General features: G+C 42.5%; 1 protein-coding gene across 8 annotated transcripts in view; it reads right to left on the reverse strand.

Moving 5' to 3' along the window:
- The window catches only part of Sox102f (transcription factor Sox102F), a 395,175-nt gene that overhangs the window by 164,372 nt on the left and 208,378 nt on the right, over nt 1-22,425 (reverse strand). For 4 of the 8 annotated variants that reach the window (XM_076443809.1, XM_076443800.1, XM_076443836.1 and 1 more), the window contains exon 2: nt 13,634-13,728. The exons of 1 other annotated variant lie outside the window; for it this stretch is intronic. In XM_076443809.1, coding sequence (XP_076299924.1) covers nt 13,634-13,728 — 95 coding nt within the window. 3 more of the 8 variants (XM_076443795.1, XM_076443791.1, XM_076443817.1) reach the window with 2 other exon arrangements.

Raw genomic sequence — 22,425 nt, forward strand, 5'->3', positions numbered from 1 at the left:
AGTTATTAACGAAAAACACTCACCACTCTGATTGGTCCATGTATTTTCGCAGAGGAAAAACTGACCTGAAATGACCTGAGAAATCACCCCTTTCAAGTGTATAATGAAAATACTATATCTATTTTTTATTGTCGAAATAAATTATGAATTTGCCCCAAGTTATAAATAACACTAAGTACGAAGAAAATTGCATTCATCCCCAGTAAAAGTTCAACATCTATAAATAAACTGTCGATCTTGGTGGAAGTAACCTTTAGAAAGGTCTGGATGAAAAATGAAAACGACCGACTCTCGATCTCCTATTCTCTTTAAAATATCGCAACTATTACCACAGGAAATGAAATTCTACTTTACTGCACAATTTCAAACATTCGCATTCCGACCGAATAACTATTTCCTCTCCATTCACGAGACGCGGAATGCATTCGCATTGATTAAATTAACGTCAGGATCACGTGTTTGATCGCACGTTACAAGCGTTTAATTCTTGAGTCGTTTTCTCTATCGATCGTTGGTTGGCAGAGCCGGTTCGGGTTAGAGCCGATCGATTAATTTCGTTTAATTTGCTTAAGCCGGCAGAATTTCGATCGGGGGAGTTTTATTATCCGTGGACGTCCGCGAACGGGAAAAGTTCGACATCCCTCGTCCATCTGCATCGGGACGAGAAGTCCCGTAATGAAGTTGTAAAAGGTCGAGATCAACGTAACGAGCTCCATCAACTGGTAAGAGGAGACAGTCGCAGTCGGATTGCAACAAAAATGCCCGGTGGCCGGGGCGAAACAAGAGTTTCTTCTTTTCATTCGTGGGCAAGCCGACTTTAGAAAGTGGCATTTCGCATTCACCGATGGACCGGTTTATCATAATTGGCCCGGCAGGCCAATAACCGAGTCATTATTCCCCGATATTTTTGCGACGACGTTGCTGCAACCTGTTAAACATTGAATGGCCGGTAGTCGTTACGGTAAAATGTATACACAGCCGGGCGGTTTGTAATTCTTCGCGCACAATCGCGATACAAAAAACAATCCCTCGCCGCCGCAGAGAAAAAATTGATCCGGGGCACGATACTTCTCGCCCGTTCGTTTTCTGTAAAATTAGCAAAAGGTAGACCGACACACGGAAATCGTTTTTTGTTGCCGACCCACCTGCCACCTTCGTCAAACTTCTCTCTCGACCGTGCGAATTGCTTCATTCACATTATTGCACGCCACTATAACCATACTTAAAACACGGTGCAAATGTGAAATCAAAATTGAAGATCTTGGCAGTCACCTGGTTTTTAAAATATTTTTATTCCTCTACCAAATCAGCAAAGCAACTCGAAACACGACGAAAATTGCTTGGAGGCTTTTTTGTTGGGGGTGGAGCGTCCCCTTTGTTTTCAGGATGTTGCTTGAAGGAATTGCTCGAAGATCTTGGGAGTCAGCTGATTTTAGAAATATATTTATTCTCTTGTACCAAATAATTAATGTATCAACTCGCAACACGAAGAAAATCTCTGGGACACTTTTTTGTTGGGGGTGGGGCATCCCCTTTGTTTTCAGGATATTGCTCGAAGGAATTCGAAAACGGGACGAAGATCAGGTCCCGAGGATTGCTCTGTGGAGCAGGGCAATCGCGAACGATCGCTGAAGAGGGACAACGGGGGTTGGAGAAAGGAGATTCGGTGGCTCGAAACCGTACAAGCGGATTATACGTTTTCCTTCGTATTAAAATACGGCAGGTCTCAAAGGGAAAATAATGTCTCCCTGATTACTCGCTTCGGTTCAACTCAAACCACCCCGCCGTCCACCCCCTCGCTACCCCTATCCCAGTCATTCCCCTCGTTTCTCGTCTCTTTCTCTTGGCTCGCCCTCGTTGTCCCTGTTCACGATCTCTTCTCCCTGTCTCTCCCTCCCGCTTTATCAGCGTTCTCAGTCCCGCCTCTTCCGCCAAAACGGGGATTAAAATGATGTTTGCGCGAAAGCCAAAAGCATTACCGACTTTATCTTCTGAAGTGCGCGCCGTATTACTCTCCCTTTTATCTGTCCTCGCTTCCATAATATTTGTTTCCTTAATTTCCGAGAACAGGCCCGACTCCCTTCAGACCTTGATTTCTTTTGCACCGCTCCTGGACGATGGAATTTTTAACACCGAAGTCCCCTAACCACCCGATTCGACGCGGGAATTGGAAATGTTATCTTTTAGCTTGTTTTACATTTCGCCTAATTTTCATTGACGTTATTCCTCGCCCTTATTTTACAATTGCACATATTTACATCAGCAAGACTGTGTATAATATATAATGAACTTTCTCAATCATTTTATTGGACCTAGCAATTGTTTTCAATTAATTCTATTTCGACATTTTCACTACACTTGTCAGTTCGTACACGTTCAATAATTTTTCAATGTTTGTGGTGTACACAATAGTAGATACAGATTTAATCCATGTTCACTGTATAATTTACATCGTACACATTTTTTGGTACAGAATATAATCTACGTAGTGGTTCTGCTTGAGGGAAGGGTTAAGGTCGATAGGTTAACATCGACTCGCCTCGCCTACTTAATCCACGACTACCAACTTCTGCGTGACTATCACGAACCGTGTTCCCCGGTAGTCTCGTCGCTTTGGTCCGCGAGCAGAGGAGGTGATCGTGAATCTGTCGTTGACACCAACAGCCAGCCCCGGCCAGCTTGACAAAAAAAGTAGGCAGCCATAATCGTAAAGTGCGAATGTTATTCTCTGGACGATCTGCGGAACCCGGGTAGAAGAAAGAACGGCGATGGGGACACGCCGCGTGTGTACATGTGTGACACGTGTATAGATACATGCTTGCACACACGTACACGCGTCTACATATATACATATATTTTTCTGTTTCGTTTTTCTCGGATCTTCGTATACATATAATGGGCCCGACTCTCTCGGTCGGTAGAATTCATAGCGGAGACAAAATTTTTTAACGGGTTTCGCCGGCGAATTAGGACGGTTCAATGATCCCGCGGAACGATATAATTGCGTCATTAGCAAATTTCGGGGCTCGCTGCGGATATCAGAAACCGGTCCCTCGCGGAACAGGAAAAAAAACGAGGAAGACAGCAGGGCACGCCGGGAGAAGATCTCTTCGAGCATCGAGGAACGGCTGCGAACCAACGCGGGTGAATCTCTACACCTAGATAAGGATTTGAAAAATGCTTGGTAACCATACTGTCGCAAAAACAATTACAGAATCGTAGTAGTACTTTTATCTATGTTTATTGAAATTGATTTTTCGGAACCGTTTTACGTTATAATGCTCATTGAATTTTACTCTGATTTATTCTGATTTTATCTGATTTTGGTTTAAGGATGACAGCAGCTTGTCTTCACTTTGCTAAGAAAAATATGTTTACTATTCGACGTTATTGCAGTGTCGCAGCACTATAGCGCGGTTAGTTCGCTGACGTTTATTGCGTCCCAGGTGTACGCCAGGGAGCGAAGTACAATGAAGGAAAAACTTTAATGGACCTTAATAAACTTGTTCCATCGTGGGTCCGATGACACCCCTAACAGGGGGAATAAATTTCTGTTTAATTCCACAGGGTGCGCGTTACTCCCGAGGAATGCGAATTTGCATAAAACTCTGCGCGGCCTTTGTGTCTTCTGCGCTCAGCTCTAAGCTATGGCTTCTGAGGAGGTGGGTTTTTGAACAGACGAAGGATTGACCATTGGTTTCTTTTGTCCTCGAGAATCCTCTTCTTGTAGCAAGAAATTCTTTTTAACGACGGACTGATAATTTTATGCATGTGCATCTTAAATAGATTTCATATAATTAGATATATGAAGTTGATTGAAGAATTTCCACGTTTGGTTCTTCTCGAGCATTTTTATTTGTGATTAAAGAATTCCCAATTTTGATTAATGAAACGTTCGTGAGAAATCTGCCGCTCAAATTCCATCTCGTGAAAAAATCGCTGTGATAACATTTGCGAAGTTTCGAAAAATGTTAGCAGGTATACCACGTTTTTAATAAATTATGTAACGACACAGAATTCATGAGTAACCTAGAAATTAATTTCGTATGGACATGAAACATCAAACACGAAATATATTTAATTCGTGGTTGGGGATTAAAAGAGTTTAATGAGATATTTATCTTCTTTGGAACGTGATGCAACTCTTAATGAACTAAACAAAAATTTTCCGATATTTATAAATGAGATCATGCAATCGTGAATGTAATTATGGACGAGATAATATATATATATAATAATCCTTTCATAAAATATAAAATAATAAATGATAGAGTGTTGGAAAATTTTTTAAAGCTACGAAAGAGGAAGATAACAATTTAATTACAGTAACGTATCACTTGATCAACAGACACGATTTACAGAAATGCAGTAGCATAAACCCGAAGGAAACACCACGGTAAATCAGTTCAACCCTCAGCATCGACCCTCCTCGACAACCTTCACATTCCGATGCCCTCCTCCCACAAGGTCACGTCAGCTTGCGAAACCCTCGAAGACGTAATCGTTAATTCCGGTTCCCGAAATCGCTGCGAAACGTTCGCACATCTCGCGTAACTCCATTAGCGTATCTGATGTTTATCGATGACCATCTAGGACCGCGCCGAATTCGAACCGAGAGAAGAATGGCGAGAAAAGTTAGACAGGGGTGAAGAAGACAGAAAACAGAGACCAAACACGATCGATATTTGTCGTTGCAATTTGAATGCTCGGCCTGCCCCACCTACCGGAAATCCCGTCGAAAGCGATGATGTAATGCGAATCGGCGCGGTTTGCTCGGAGCTATCGTTTCTCATTGAAGCGCGGATGTTGTATTCGTAAAGATATTGACACGCCGCTACCAATGGTGCACCGTGCAAACAGCCGCGTCGACACGATGTACTTTCGCGTCGATATACATGTATATACATGAGCATGTAGGAGTCGCGTGCATGTATTCGTTCCGTTTGTCAATAAAACGCGGTATCGCGCGTATCGGCTACGAAGGCGAAACGAACCTGGGTGATAAAATGGATTCGTCCGGACACGTATGTATTCAGACACACACACACACACCGGTGTGCAGAGCAGAATTTTCGACGATGGGAAAGGTTGTTCCCTTAATCTTATCGCTCCTCTGCGCAAACAATCGATCATGGGCTCGCGAAGATCTGCCTCGAGTTTTGCAACGATGCGACGGTGTTACGGTTTTTGGCGGTGCCGTGCAATCGTTCATTTTTATACTAATTGCGAACGTGAAAGATGCCTTTGCCATCTGCAGTAATCTGCACACTTAGTTTATTATCTTATTAGTATTTTCTAAGATTCTACACACATTTTCTTCGTGTTGGGCAATAAATAAATTTATTTAAATAAATAATTATTTCAATAAAAATTTAAAGAAAAAGTTATTTGTCATTTGGATATTCAAATAAAAAGCAAAAGTCATTATTTGTTATTTGAGCAAGTCTAAATGAATTATTTAAAATAATAAAGTTAATTGTTATTTACAAATACAATTTCAATTATTATTTGTATTGACAAATAAAAGAAGAGTCCCCAAAAACTATTTATTTGATCGCCAACCTCAATCCAAATAATAAATAATCTTTTATTTGCGAATAAGAAATAATAAATAGATCACTTTTGGAATTATTTAAATTACTTTTATTTAAATAAGAAGTTTAGTTAGTGTTTGCAATTAAAATCACACGTTTATTTATTATTTAACATAAAATTTGGCCAACACTGGTCACAGATATGTGACATCGATAACTTGACTTAAACACTTCACTTAAAAACAGTAAAATTATAATAGTTTTATGCACTTCGTTGTTTAAAGTCATAGTAGACTACATAATTTTCAGAAAATCTGTGACTTTCTTCTGCTAAACTGTTTTAATAATTAAAAATTGGGTACGTTGCATTTGATAAAACTTTCGAACAAGGAAAGTAAACAAGGAAGAATATGATAATAGATTTGTACATTGCACACTTATAAGCTTGTTTCAAAAATGTTCTCAAGCCAAAAATTGGAAAAAGATCCCCTTGCCTGTTCATAAAAAGTTGTATTTTTGGTTCTCATTTTTTCCGGGCACAAAGGAAAGAGAACAGTTAAATTCGGAGCGATTCGAAAAGCAGAATCGTGCGAGAAAAAATGATCTTAGGCAGATCTTCGCATAAACCCCGACAAAAGATGCTCATCCTTTTTATTTCTCCCGGTCGGTTTGTCACTCATAATTCTCGCATTCTTGCCGGGGTGGGGGGTGGAGTCGCAAGGTGTCTATGTAATCTGCTCGAGTATTTTGTCGCCGCTGCAAGCTTAATAAAAACGCTTTGAAGCGCGGGCCACTGGTATAAACTGCGCCCTGGAGCGCTAATAAAACGACGACGATGACGAACGGGTTCGATCGGTCGCGTTATTGTCGCGTTATTTTCGTTCCTCGAGGAGGGAACCCGAGTTCATAAACTGCTCGTAAAGTCCGGGGAAAGTGTGGCCGCGATAACTCAACTTTTCTGGCCGGCTAATTCGATTTTGGCCCGGGAAATCTCGCGAGAAGCGATGGCCGCTTTCAGTGGAGGTGTAGCGACCGATAATGGAGGAACTGAGTGCACTGTAGATTGATGAAAAATAAAAAAATTTCGGGAATGGGAGCAAAACAATTTGGTATTGGTAAATTATTTTCATGTTTCTATCTAAATTTCTCCAGTCTACTGGTCGATCTGGAATAAATGAATTGTTTATCTATGCTGCTACTTCTTGAATGTGACGAAGTTACTCTGATTTTGTAGAATATTTTTATTTTTAAAATGAAGAAATGTAGTCCCGATTTGTTAAATAATAAAGATGCCGTCACAAGGATTTTTCGCGTTTATGAGAAATCTGAGTAGATCAAATAGAAAACAATAAATATATTTTAAGCATTTAAAAATTGCGTTCCTTTCCTCAAAATTATTATGAAATATATGTTTATCCAGTATTTTGCGACTAATACGAAAAATTCAGTGGTGAGGAATTTTTAAGGCTCTCTATAACCGCATCGGATGAAAAACTGAATATGTCGGAGTGACATTTTGCAATCGGTTGTTTTGTCTTTGGTGGGTAAAGTGTATCCTTTGGGAAGGTATTCGGGGCTTGTAAACTACCGAGGAATATTCAGCGTGGCAAGGAACTCGACGCAGTCGGCGATACACTCTCGATTCTCGTCGCACGGTCGAGAATTGAGAGAGTGTATCGAAAAAGAAATCCTTTGGAGCCGCGGTAAGAAAGGAAAAGGGAGCGAAATGAAGGCGCGTGCTTTTGTCGGGTACGTCATTAAGACATCCGGTCACCGTGTACGGTCGTCGCGTGTGACGCGAGCTGGTATTTCAGAAATATCGAAATAAAATACGGGCCACCGCACCGCGAAAACAGAGGCGTCCATCCTCGTACCGCCCCTCTATTATCCCCGTCGATGATCCTCGTATTTCATCTTTTATTCGGTATATCGTTCCCCGACCGATTATTTTTAGCCGCTTCTATTTTGTCATCGCCGATCTCCCGATGGAGAGAGATACAACGGCACATCTCGTTCCAATCGTATATCATACTCGCGAGGAACGCGAAATATTCTTTTATTTTCCGACGATGTAATATCTCATGCCTCACGGAACGGTTCAGAGACTGTTGCGCATTCTTATAGTGCAGGAATTCTGGGTTAGGTATTTAGAAATTGAGATTGTGGAGAGCTAGGACACGGACAGGGCTGTGGTACGGCGATTTTGGGCCCTAGGTTATTCGCTTTCATACCCAGACATTTTCCCAATTATTTCTAAATTGTCATAATCCCTAGTTGTACGATTTCTTTAATCATTTTTCTTGTTGTTAATGATTTCCTACAAGGCAGAGAATTTGTATTCATTGTAAAATTGGATTTTGAATTAGGAGAGACGAATTTTAACTAACGGCCTAATTTCTTTTAGTGTCTTCGTAAATCTCTAATTCTTGAAGATTGTTAAATTTTAAAATAGTATTGTACAGAAAAGAATATTTGATATTTAAGAATAAGCAACGCTGAGATTGCAAAAAAAATAGAAGATTGTTCAGTCAACATCGCCGATTGGTGGACCGATCTTAATTGAATTAGCAGTCCTGGACCAACAGACGCAGTGACTCACAGATTTCGTTAAACAAGGATTGTGTAATATATTATGTTTTCTCGCGGTAATACTTAACGTGACGGATTTAACGAGGCAGGATTTATCACACATAAATTCTTGTAATATTTCATGCGTGTCAGGTAGGTGATTTTACGTGAATGATGAAGGGAATGGGATGCTGAATGCCTAATCCGGCAGTGAAATAAATTACAAATTGGATGGTGACAAATTATAAAAATCGTTTCGATAATAATTTATATCGAACGTGTGGCCTCATTCTGCTTTGTGCTTTGTGTGAATTATCCATAAGATTTGTGTTCTAAGCAAAATTCATTGAAATTTGGATATTGAAAAATTGGAAAATTTGCTATGAAATACGTTGTCGACTATTTCTCGCGATCACCGCGCACTCCCTTCGATCGGTGGAACCGGTGAGATCAATTTCTATAATAATCTTCCATAGAAGCGCTGCATAAACGGGTTAAGTATCCACGTGGCTATAAACGAAAATTCAAACCCGAATGCTTTGATTCGCGTTTATGATTTCATCGTGGAACCGCTAGCTCGTTGACAGAGGTACACTCTGCAGCAAAAAGATGGCACACAGAAATTCCTCTATTTGTTAAGCTTATCATTCGTGAGCTTATTTAAAATCAATATTTCTGCCATTAATCGTGTAATAAAATATTTCTGCATTACTTTTGACGTGTTAAATAAAATTCCAATTATTTCAATCACCTTTTCGAACACGTTTTGCTGAAGTTCTACACGGTTTTGTTGCCGTCTTGTGGCGGAGTGTAAGTCGGCGCACGAGGAATGTTTAAATCGCGTTCAAACCTGAAATAATTCACGCGGAGCCGCGAATCGCGCGGCGACGAACGAGCCGCCGGTAATTCGATTCGGTTTACGCAATTTCGTCGAATCGCGGTTTCCCGTTCGCGAAACAGGCTCTGGCGAGCGCGCGGGGGTGGAAGACGATCGACGCGGGAAATTCGAACGAGCACCAATCGACACATAGCAAGAGGAACCGTTCTGTTCTACGGCGTGCGGCGCTTGTAAATTGATCGCGACCGCGTCCAGGCTGAAAGCGATCTGCTCGTTAAGTACCGCAGCCTCCGAGAAAGACGGCGCTGGAAAGTGATCCGGCACGGATCGAGATCGAGATCGAGAAAATAACGACGAATCGTGACGCACTTGCAATTAATGGCGGAAGCGGACGCATGGATACCCCGTGCACCTTTGTCTTTGCGGTTATGCTGAATTATTCCCACTCTCTCCAACTGGGTTCAAGATGGTCGATTCTGATAGGCTGTTTCGACTCTTTGTCTAAGACAGGGGTGCAAGACTTTTCTTGATTTGCTCTTAGGCTGTTTTTGAGAGTTTTTCTATTTTTTGAATTAAGTCACACGTGAATGTTCTGAAAATTTTTCGAAGATCGATTGTGTTCTCTAGAAGTGATCACACTGATTGAAAAGAAGCTATAATCATTTTAAAAATCACTGCGGAACGTTTGATCGAAAACAAGTTTGAAAACAGTAAAAATTCAGATTCAAATTCTATCGAAATTAGATGACAAGTGAAACATAAAATAAGTGGAGAGCAAGCAATGGATAAGAATTTATTAAATAAGATTCAGATAAAGTGTATGTACATAAAAGATTTAGATTATATTTCTGCACAGACAAGTGATATATATTTTATGTATTACAAACAGATCTTGATATAAAGATCAAGGAAGATTGATCCAAAGATTGTATCATTGTGATATAAAAAGAAGACATTTTTTGAAGAATCCATTATTACAGAACTCGCTATCAAATTCGTCACTGTTTTCCGTCACGTTATTTTCCGCAACAAACTAAAGGTTCTCCGAAGAGATACTTTTTAACTGGAACTTTTCCAATACATTTTACAATACTATATGTGTGCGTTATCAGATCATGTTCAAGGTTACGAAGTTATCAGGGCCTGGGTTCCTGTGGATCGTCGTAGCCGTGGCTTTTGGGGGGTAATTCTTCGTTGTCATTATCTGCTTCGATATCAGAGGGTATCAAAAATGTAACCACACATCCCGTATCTCGATCATTTCAATCCTCTACAATTTTTTAATACGATTCGACAAATTACCAGGTGACCAACAAACTAATTGTTCAAAAATAGAAGTGTGTAGCATTCCTCAAGTTCAGATCATTAGTTCCAGAATAATTATTCTAGCAACAATTGAACCAATAAATGCATCAGATTCAACCCGATGAAAGCACCGCTAAAATAATAACAACAACAAGAAAAGCATGGTGTTGACCTTACCCGCTACAACTCAAACCGGGGCAAAATGCTCTCGACAAAGAAAATCTCGCAAACAATGCCGAAAGAGAAAGCCAAACAACACAAACAAGGAAGTACACCGCCCAAAAAACACGGATTGAACTGCACCTACCTAATAAGATCCATGAGTCCCATGAGTCTGTACACCTCTCGTGGTCCCGAAGTCTCTCGCGTGTTGCTCACAGGTCCACCCACTCTGCCGCACGCACACACAGAGACACACACCCACACACAAACCCGTAACCTCTCGAACAGGGTACCCCTTTGAACTATAAATCGGTCGCCGATTCTATTCACAGTTCATCGGCTAGAGTATCGTTCCCCGGTTGGGCCCATGGGGAACGCGCGGGGGTCGTCGGTGTATCTTTTGCTCGTGTTCACAGGTAACGGAGAACCGTGTCGAGGGATCGGGTCCAGTTTTCGCGGAGCCACCCCGTATATCGCATGGGAAAATAAATCTTGTGGACACTCACCGGGAGGGAGACTGGACACTGGACGCTGTCACCGGACACGGGTTGCAGCGACTGCAACAGATCGCGTGCGTGAAAGAGAGGACGGCTATCAATGGCTGCATTATACAATACCGGGCGGTGGTGTGTGCACGCGAACGCGCGGGGCCCGACGCGTTGCGTGTAGAGACGTGTGCGTAAGTGTGCGTTCAGAAAGAGAGAGAGAGACGGAAGAAGACGGAGAAAGAAGGTGCGTATCGAAGAGACGGTCCCCCGTATGTAAACGTAGAACCGGGTCCACCGAACCGACGAACCAACGAACCCGACGAACACACTGCGTGCACCGGCAGGTATTCCCGCGAACAGAATCTCTCAGCCCGTGTTGTAGAACCCGTCCGCTGCTCCCATGCGAGAACCACCGCCGAAGACGAAAACGCGAAGACCAGACACACACCGATCGACAAGAGACGGTGGATGCCCGACCACGGTGCTCCACCCTGTTCTCCGGTTTACTTTTCGACGAGCATTTCGCCGATTAGATATCGGCACGCTTTTGCAAACAGCGCGATGCAACGCGCGACCGTTCGATTATTGTAAAACTGTCTTCTGACCCCCTCCACTTTTTGGCAACGTTGCTCACCTTACAGAGGGCTTGTTAGACGTGGCGCCCTCGCCCTGCTGTTTACTCGTTTTATCTGACTGACAGTCTTGTTCTTTGAGTCGAGGATGCTCGATTAGAGTAGAAATCGCTTGTAGATTACCCTTTACGCTCGGACACCACGACTTCGAGGCGCCGTTAAAAATCATCATTGCTGATTTTTATGGAAATAAACATTTTCGCAGGCAATTTCTTTACCTGAAAATCTAGTGATTACTAGTCACTTCTTGAAGAACCAGTAGCTGTCGATTGATTTTCACTTCTGGCAGACGAGGTTAATAAGTAAGATAAATAGTTAACATTAGACGCATTATAGGTGAAGTACTATCGACGTTGATATCGAAATCGCAAGATTAAGGGTCTCTCCGTTCCCCTGAAAAATTGTCCGCATTGCGTTGCACACAATCTGTGTCCACTTCTTCAATGCAGTTTCTTCGTCGATAAAACGTAGAATAAATAGAGGAAGGGTTTTATAAAGATTCTTTCTTCGCGTTACAGTGTGGCAATGTCAATGCCAATATCAATATCGTTCTCTTACGAGCAAATAGAATTTCGTATCAAAAGACTACAAACTAGTCCTAGAATTCGTTTCATGTACTTATGATAAAAATGAGTAGATGCAATTTAAAGACAAAACTTAAAAGAAGAAAGGACTTTTCAGTAGGCTCTTGTTACTTGTAATTGAGGCAATTTTTATTTTGCATTAAATTAACAGACTAATTATAGTCTCACTATTTTAGAATTTCTGCCAGAAATAAAATTCGCAGTCTGAAAATAATTAATTAATTTTGATGATTCGTTGCTACATCTCTCTCTCTCTGTCTGTCCTCGTCGCCTTTCTTTCTCCCACTTCGCAGCATCCGATCCCCTTCGATCATTCTCTCCGCAGCATACTCGACCGGACTGACCTGTTCACATGAACACGCAGCCTCTCTCGCAATAACTATATCGAGCCGCGGGTTTTTTGCCGAACCCACCTCTCGTTCTTGCGCACAGCCTCGGAAATGAATTGAGTTATTGTAAAATCGTGTCCAGCGCCGGCTGTAATTGTCCGCGCGTGTCCCCGACCCGCCGGTATGTAACTCGAGCGGATTTTTCGCTCGGCGCCTTTTGACCGAACATAAACGGGCCCTGGCCACGTGCGCCCGACACGATTTCACGTGGATCCTAACGTTTCCTGTACCTCGGGTATTTTGATACGACACGCGACCCCGTGACCACCTGCAACGCTGTATTACGGCATTTGTTCGAGGCTTTGTCGCTGATAATCGTGCGCCATGCAAATCGAAACGCGAACAGGGTCGTCGAACTTTATTCTCATCAGTGGACTAGCGATCTTTGTGGAAAAATAAATATTTTACCATTTGATATACTTCTGCTATTAACGATTGATTTTAAGCCTGTCGCACAGTCGCTGGAAAAAATACACAAAAATATTGCGGCCTTTGATCAAATCTACTTTGCTAATGGAACGAAGAAATTGGAAAGTTGCTGCACGGATTGCGCTGACCCTCAATCAACTTTTTAAGATTTAAAAGTTGAATTAAAAGTTGAAAAATCGAGGAAGTGGGTTGGTGAAAATATGTTCTGCTATCGTAATAGTGGTATTTTTTATATTAAAAAGCTGATACTCTAAAATAATTATGTACTGCTAAAAAATTCTCATGAGAGTACTTGTCATTACCACTTTAAAAAAAATTTCTCTATATTCATGTTAACTTTGCAATTGTTTATATTAAGTTTAAAAGAGGATCTCAAGAATGCATGTTGGCAACATCTGGCAAATCTACACAAATTATTATGCAGATAAATGTATGAGTACACGAGTACAGATTCGAATGAACATGCAAAGGCACGCTTTTTACTCTGGCGTTCTTATAAAATCCAGAAAATGTATTGAGCCGATCAACGTAATTTGATTTTCGTTTTATTAGCTGATTTTTGTAAAAGGAACATATTTGTGAGTCAAAGGGTTAAACGATGAGAACCGAGGCGATTTTCCATCCGGGCTCCCGTTCCATTGAGAACAGAACGACGGTACAGGGGTGAATGAATAAGCGCAATAAGCAGGTGCTTCTCGACTCACCGGCTTCGAATCTCCTTCCAGCTGATCGGGTTTATGGCCGTGACGACCCCATCCACCGGCGAACAATTACGGCGAACATCAGGAAGCACACCGTTCTGCGAACAGATTCAGGGAATCGTTTTATTGTCTCGGTCTGCTAATGGGTGTGGTTGTAGTCTCGGCTGCATTCGCGAGACTCTCTTGGCTTTTGTTCGTTTGCGGGATGATGGGACAATTGATTTAATGAATCTCCACTATCACTTAACCCTTACACAACCTTTACTATCAATTTGACACATATTTCACTGGTACTGAATATGGTAATGTCTTTGCATACATATATCAATTATTTTTTTTTTATGAAACCGTTAACAACATATTCGTGGCATCTTTCTGATTAAAATGAGTCAAACACGATACTGCTTGGATCACATTTGTTCGTTTAATCCGCGATACAGTAGGACTTCGATTATCCGAACTAATCAGTGGCAAATGAGTGTTGTAGATGATAGAATAGATTTTTACAATAAATTGTATTTAATTGAACTTTTTACGGTGTAATGGAGAATTCGATTCTGATAACAGAGGTTGTACTGTAACGTGGATTAAACCAGCAGATATGATCCAAATTGCGTCACGTTTGGACTCATCTTAATCAGCAAAATGTGACGAATATGACGGTAAAAGTTTTCTAAAAAAATGATTAGAGACAAACAAATTTTCTCCGATTGAGGTAAAAGTTTCGACGTCGTTAGATACAAATCAGAGTCGAGTGGACAGTCAGGGGCTGCTACGGAGACGCGATCGGCTATAAAAATATCGAAGTGTTGTTTGACATTTGTAATACAGCTATCCGTCGATGTTGCCTGAGGCTAAAGACCATGAGTAAGGTAATTTGCCGGACCGTGGCAGAAACCTCGGTAAAATCTCGCGCATTAGTCAAGGGTGAGTTGCAGGAGTCCCGTCAAAGTTTAAGCAGCCAGTCTGGGGACTTAAAAATTCATCATTCGTGACTTTGGCTGACTATGTTTATGCTCTATTCCATGAAATATACAACGGGCCGCGTTTAATGCTAAAGCGGTTTTACATTAGTCATGTGTTTCCGAATAGGAAGCGGCGTTTACGTGTAATAAACTCCAGCCATACTTTTCGCACCTCTTCCGCTGTTATTGTACTTACAAACTGGGCACTCTCGTTCGAGGAAATTTTCTGAGCAGTAAATTTGTCTATGAAATGCAAACCAAGGACTGATTGCTAACCAAATCGGTATGGTGCAATGGTACTTTGAGAGAGCTGAAAGAAATGTTTTATTATTCATGTATGATTCTGATTGTGGTACAGTTGTGATCACAGATTGCTCTGTAGGGCTTTGCTCTGGCTCTGCAGGGAGCAGGAGCATAGAAGGCACGCCCACTGAGTCGCTCTAGATCGAGAAAGAAATTTTCAATGGGATTTGAGAGATTTCATTTTATTTTCTTACTCTAACATCATTTCCCCTAAAGCGTTACTTCAACCTATAATGGCAGATCGCCCTATAGGGCACTATCTTGCCCAGATAAAACATAGCAGCAGCGAAGCCACGCCTACTTTATACATTGTACATAAACAGAGCAAGCCAGATAATCTTCTGATGGTCTTGAACTTCCCCTCTTTATCTCATATCAATTTCTCCGAAGCGTTGCCTCAGGGACAGATTACAGTAGATTGCCCCACGGGGCATTGGACTAGTTCCGCCTAGAAGAAGAACAGCGAAAACCACGCCCACTAGAACAATTTACATAAGGAGATAAAGATAGTCTTCTGGCGTTCCTGGACTGCATTTCTCACCCTTCTTTTCTGTAGACTGCCCTACGGGGCACCATGCTGGCTCCGGAACCACGCCCACTTAAAACTCTCTACATAAAGAATTGTCAGAGAACAAAATGCAATTGTTCGCAAAATATTGCTCAAGATTGGAGTGCCCATAGTTAGAGCAAGTGTTCGTTATCCCCATCCCCGTTTAATTGATAACAAAGACTGCCGTCGAGGATAACATGCGGCGATTTTACACGGAGGTCGAAGGACTCGTAGCCCGCGGCTGGACCGGACAGATACGAAGGATCCGGGGAGAGAAGACAAAGGACGATGATTCAGAGGTAGTAGGAGAGAAGTACCTGGTAGATGACACGAGATTCCTACGAAGGTGGGTACTACGTCACTGTCTTTTTCTTCGCCGGATTCTCCGTCTCGCGCGCACCAACCCACGGGTTTCAGGCGTTTTCAACTCGAAACGCCGGCATTCCTCCCGCCGGGTGGAATCCGACGATGTTAAATGAACCGTCCTCAGAAAATATAATGTCCGCTAAACATTCTTCCCCGTTTCTGTAATTTATGACCGACCGAAATCCTCTGAATCACCTGGCCAGAACTCGTGTGACCGATCGGACGGACCCGCGGAAACCATCCTGGAGCAGAATGGCCCTGGCGGATTAGGTCTCTGCTGTATAGAGACCTCCATAGTGATCCAGCAACAGGTGGGGGACTATTTAGGAGATGATTCTTCATAACCAGACTGCGGACCTTCACGCTGAATACAAATTTTCTGCATGGGTTGCGGGAACCAAATGGCAAGTTCTTTTTTTTTAGCAATTTTCACAGTTGCTCTGATAATTACTGTTCCAGCTTTTTAAAAAATTTATCGAAAATTGAACGTAAAATGTTTGAAATGTTAATCGGAAAAAATAGATAAATATCTGACGAGATCATCGACGACGTGGTCAAAGGAATTGTTTCCAGGGACCGAGGCGCATCCCCCGTTACTTAGCGATGTTCGCAGGTCTTTCGTTGAAACGTACGCGAGATTTCCGATGAAATACGAGTTGCATTAGCGGTGTGTCCCCTCAGAGGCATTCCTAGATGACCGACACCATCTTTCTGCTCGACTCGACGGAATTACGGCAGGTAGTCTTCGTCCTCTATTAATAGAGCACCGGCTGATCAATTCGCATTCGCTCGACATCTTGGATACCTGTGCCACGTGGGCGTTCCCGTTCAGCAGCCAGCCGTAAAGTCGTTAAGTAGCCACTTCGGGCCTCGGGAATAAGGAGATGATAGATCATTAGCCCCTCGGGATTCCCCTGTGGCTCTTTCGGCTGGGTCCTCCGGACCGCATACTTTGCCATTTGCGAGAAAACAAACAACGGACCGGACCCGTGTTTCGTCGGGTGTTTCGCCTGGTCTCCGCGGCGGCGCGCAAGATTTATGAACCGCCATCGCTCGTATCTCTTCAAAGTTCGCTGGCACTTCGTCTAGCGCACACGGTTTTATGAATGAGACTCATGGCTCTTGCAGAAGAGAACGCGCTACGGTCTAGGCAAATTTCATCCCGAGAGCTATACCGAACAGCGAATCTGTTACTTTCACTGATACCGCGGCGTCAATGAACGTCGTCGAGATTGTTGAACGTTCTACGCGCACAGATTTATACTTATACAGTCGGATGCAAAAGTTGCTGCAGAAGTTGATCAGAAAATTTATGGATGTTATTGGTTGCGAAAGACAATTTATGGATGTGTTCTGTTCGAGGCCTTCGGAACAGAATACGATTTTTAAACAGCATCATCTGGTACCTCGACAAATTTTACGACACAGATGAATAAAGCAAATAAAAGAAGACAATAATCTTAAGGACGTTGCTCGATTATTCTCCGATTTTTTAAATGATTGAAAGAGAAAATATATTTTCATTTAACTTGTTCTGTTTATGAGTTACGAATAAAATTGGCAGGTGTACGGAGACTCTTGCGACCGACTGTACCGCAGTTCGATCTGCACCCGTTCCCATAGCGAGCACCGTTGTCACACCTCCGAAACGTCACCTGTGAACTTTGAATACTCGTTACCGCGGAATCTATGCGCGAACTTTCCGCAAACCGTGGTGTCCACCGGTGCAGTGTCGCCCACGCTCTGCATCGCGTCGCGCGAAACTACAATAGGTCCAACAATGACGCCGTAAATTGCGGCGCGGTGCTTCGCGGACTCGCGTAGAAATCGGAGCTGAATTCCTCGGTTCGCAAACGACGCTTTGTCCGGTGTTCGCGGGCTTTTATCGCGGACGATCTCGATACCGTAACAACTGTCCGGATTGATAACGTCAACCCTTGAAACAGGCTACTTGCCAATATACAGGGTGGGTCTCCCAACCTGGCGACTAGACTGCGGATCGCTATGGAGGATGAAAATGTTCCCAATCAAAAATTAAGTGTTTTTTGTAATAACTTCGACGTGACTAAAATATTGTGGTGATATTCGGAAATTTTTCTTGCCTTTAGATGAATATCGCTTTGAAAATAAATTTTCATCAAATTCAACATTTACTTAATCCTTGCATTTACTTCTTGGACACGCAATGCTGTTTCATAGAAAATATTTATATGTAATTCATAGAGAAGTGCGCAAATTTCCTTCTAATTTCTGGTCTCCGGGTTAGGAGACCCACCCTGTATACCAGCCATAGTTTTCCCCGACCATTTCAAAGAGAAAGACACCGGACTGGTCCGTTACGTCGGCCTGGTGACCAAAAATGGTCGCCCGTGTACGCTTCCTTGCTTCTTAACAACGCCCACGCGTTATTAGCATATTAATGCAACGGCGGAAACGGGCGACCCGCGATTCTGGAGGACCTAAATGGCGCGAGTGAGCTTTCAGTATCAAGGCTCACCGATATCCGCGATTTTGATGCGCGGCCAGTTCGCCTTATCCGCGAATTACAACTTCCTTCTCGCCGATAAACAGTCTCCAACGAAAATGCCTAACGCCGAAGATACCACGCGGAAAAATTCGTTCCTCGTTCCAACAACGATGGACCTCTCACGCTTATCTAAGGAGTAAAGCTGCCTGTTGAGGATAAAGGGTGGCCGAGCATTATCATTGTTATTACCTTTTTATTCGAGATCGAACCTCTGCCACCAACTGCCATTACCGCGGTCGCTCCTGTCGGCAACTTCCAACCGGATACCTTATCCGACAATTTGCGCGTAATACAAGCTAGGCTTATGCATTTTTGCGGGGAAGGTATGCCAATAGCTCGAGCCTTATTCCCCCCGGGGCTGATGGTCCAGAACCACTTTCGAGTAGAGAAGAAAGTGGCCGTTTAGCACCTCTAATGCGACGAGAACGATGCTACCAGAATCCTCTGCGCAATATTCGTGACCGGGGCCTGGAAGCAGCTGTTTATTGGCTGCTTTGTTCAATTATAATTTATATTCTTTGGAAATGTCTCGGTGGAATTTTTAGTTAGAGCTCATTACGTTTTGGAAGTTATCGACTACTGAAATTTTTGTAGAAAATTTACTTCTACTTTTAATATTTATTGCATTCTTATCGGCAATAAGGATAATAAAATCACAAGAATACTCCACAACGATGAGGTGCGGATGCGGGTCCAAGTTAGGTAAAAGTTCGTATCTTGCAACCGGTTGCACCTATCTACGGTAATCGTTGGCGTTGCGTCTCCTTCCCTTATTAACACCACACCTATCCGCTTGTGTAAAATAGAAATATCTTAACAGATACAATCTACAAAACGCACACCTTTCATACTTCTTCAGGCTCGTTAGCATTACCAGCTGGCTTCATTAAGAAACCTCGTGGCTCAGTTTCTTCAGGCTCTAATTACAGTGCCGCAAATAGGCTACTATCTCGACGTGTCTATTCCTCTAAAGAAGCTTCCCACTGCCAAAAAAGTATGCAAAATTTATGCTCAGATGCTCGAAGCTCTACACGCTCGAGGAAGTTATCGTTTTCATCTGCGTTTTTTACGACCACGCATCCTCACCGAATCTAACTGCCCCATATACGATCGAATCTCTCCTCGTAGCCGTTCCTGCTAACTATCGCTGAAGTGTCAAACGCCATTTTTCATAGTATGTTATAATGAATTTCCATATCATCTCGATGCTTAGACTGATACTTAACACTGTTATAATCTGAACAAAATCGTACAACAAGAAACTTGGACTCATTTTAAAGCTTGGAAAGCTTTAATTTTTACACGATGTAATAAATGAGGACACCAACGCAAACCAATACAGTTGCCAACAGTAGCTAAAAGCTGCAATCACATAGCTCCCCACCCAATTTCCTCTTATTCCCAGAAGATTGCTGATCTATCCAGCTCGAGTAGCACCTGAAACGTTTCAAGGCCGCAGCTTCCGTGCAGATTCTCCGAGCTCGCATGAGTCTGGGGGCGTTCGTCGAACAGCTGATTAAAGAGCGCGGGCCTGAAGAGTAGTCAGTAGAGTAGCGGGAACCGAAGAAGAGAAGAAGAGATTCAGGAACAATCGGAGCCCGAGCTGGACGATCGGGGCTGTACGCATGCGATCGGTCAGGTAGGAGTCCGGTAGGTGAGCAAGTCAACGTTTGCCGGTTGGAAGGCGAGTCCTTACCGCTGGAAGGATGCTGGAGAGGCCGAGTGGTGGCGGCACGGCCGGTGTGGTCAGGTGGTTCGCAAGGACGCGGCAGGCCGTTCACCCGTTCACCCGATCCACTCCTCTTTCCCTCCAACAGCTCATACAGCTCGCGCGATCTCTCTTTCTCTACAAGTTTCTCCTCTTCTTTTCTCTCTCTCTCTCTCTCCTCTCTCGGTTCTTTCTCTTTTATCTTCTCCACTCGTCCCCCGCCCCTCCCTCCTCTTTAGTATTTCTCCTTCCAGGCGAGCGCCTGATCGTTCTTCTCGTTTCTCTATCCCCTTTCTAGGTCCAAACGCACCAAGCATCGACTTAACTAAGTTACCGGTATTTATACGCGGAGGAATCGCCCCGGCTACCCGACTGCACTCCGTTCATGTAAACACGATAATTGGCCTGTTACGCTCCGCTTTTTGCCAGGCCCCGCATTTTTTCACCGATAACGCCCCGTGTCCCGATCGCAGTTCATCTCCCTCGGGTAACGTCTTCTTAAGGTCGATCTACGCTATACGGCACGGACCGTCACATACCGACAACGGCGTAAACTCAGTACAGTGTGAACAGTTTCACTTAGAACGCATCTTTCAATATTTCTATGTTGTTGTCGGTAGGTGACGGTCCATGCCGTATAGTGTAGATTATAGATCGACCTTTAGACGGAGGATTCAGGGATTGAGGACTTCTCTACACGGTATTCTATTTCTCGTCCACGAGAAGATGGTACCGAGACACATGTAGGTGTCTACGCCCCACTACCCGGTATCTTCACTTCGCGTTGCGAGTATTTCGCAATCGAGTCGTTTCAGGAAGAAAACAAACGAACATATCGAGTGTGGCTGCGCCACAGTGGTAAATGTTTCGATTTTAGGCGGACAAAATTATTTTTGAATAATTTATATCCTCTTGATACTTGATAATTACTATTATGATATTTATTTTTTTGTTATAAAGGAATTGAACATAAAAATTATAACAAACGGATATTTTTCTTATATTTCTATATTTCTTACTTTATTAACTCGTTCATTAAAAAAACGCTTTTGATTATGGTTTATTTTATTTACTTCCTCCTTTTAGTTGTAAACCGAAACGAGAAAATATAAATTATTTTAATATGTACTTACTTTCCATTTTTCAGTGCACAACTAGTCGTTAATGCATAAAAAATGGAAATAATGAAATATAATTTTTAGAATTAATTAGTTCAGTATGTCTAATAATATATTTTCTCAAGTAAATATGTTTTTCAATAATTGAGAAAAATTATTTTTGTCCAACTAGAATTAGACATTTTGCCACTATGCTACGCTGGTATTGAGAGCGGGGACTCTCCCCTGTTTCCCCTCACCCGAAATTTGTGCCATCTTCTCGTGGATGAAGATTAGTGGGATCCTGATGGTGTATTTTTAGAAGAGAAACTTTGGTGCAGAGTTTTATGCATCAGCTGTGCCTCTGACGAACGAGGACTCCATTTGGATGATTGGGAATTTTATTAGATCGTTGTAAGATTAAAATATTGATGAGAATCCAGCTCTACTTTCCGACTGAGAATTTGCAGTTTATTTCTTACCTCTTTCTCCAGTGGTTTATATATAACTTTGCGGTAATCCAATTCGATTTCGACGCGACGTAATTGGTTTTTTCTTTATTTAAGAGTTTAATCGACGAACGAAGGACAGACCAACTGTCAAGAGCAACGATCGGATCAAGTTCAACTCGTAGTCGTCGCGAATCCAAGCCGACTTCGGGCGCGCAAGTTTCGTTTCACGGGTTTCGAATGCCACTCATGGGAAATAATGCTTCATTGATTATACTTACAATGTATGCACTCTGTGCAAACTGGTTTCGGACCCTAGCATGAATGCCTGCAGGTTCGAGAGACGCACTTGTACGCCGACTGCGGGTGTTTATGCGATTTATAGTGCTTGAGAGCTAATTTTTTACGATCGACGTCGGGACGTGCATCGTTTGCGAAGAATTTGTATGAAAATTGCAAGCAATCTTATCGTGACTTGTGTACAATGTCCTTCATCCCCCTGATTGCAGAGAATCTGTACTTGTTTGAATTCGAAATTATACTTCCATTAAAAAGAACAGTACTCGAAATTATTGTATTTAATCAGCACGACTTTATTTCTTTTGATGCAAGCTCTTTTATTACATTTATAAAAATTCATGGAGAAAATTGTTCGTGTGTGGTGCTTTCTCAATTTTCTTCATAGACTCTCGAGAATAAAATTAACTATTACCATTAATTAATTAAATCTATTACCATTCTCACAAGATTCCAAATGCCAAACTGTGAAAAATAATGATTTCACCACCTAAGGAACACCACCCAGTAAAGATGAATAAAATTTCTAATTT

Source organism: Lasioglossum baleicum, chromosome 2 (genome assembly GCF_051020765.1).
Source record: "Lasioglossum baleicum chromosome 2, iyLasBale1, whole genome shotgun sequence".
NCBI lineage: Eukaryota > Metazoa > Arthropoda > Insecta > Hymenoptera > Halictidae > Lasioglossum > Lasioglossum baleicum.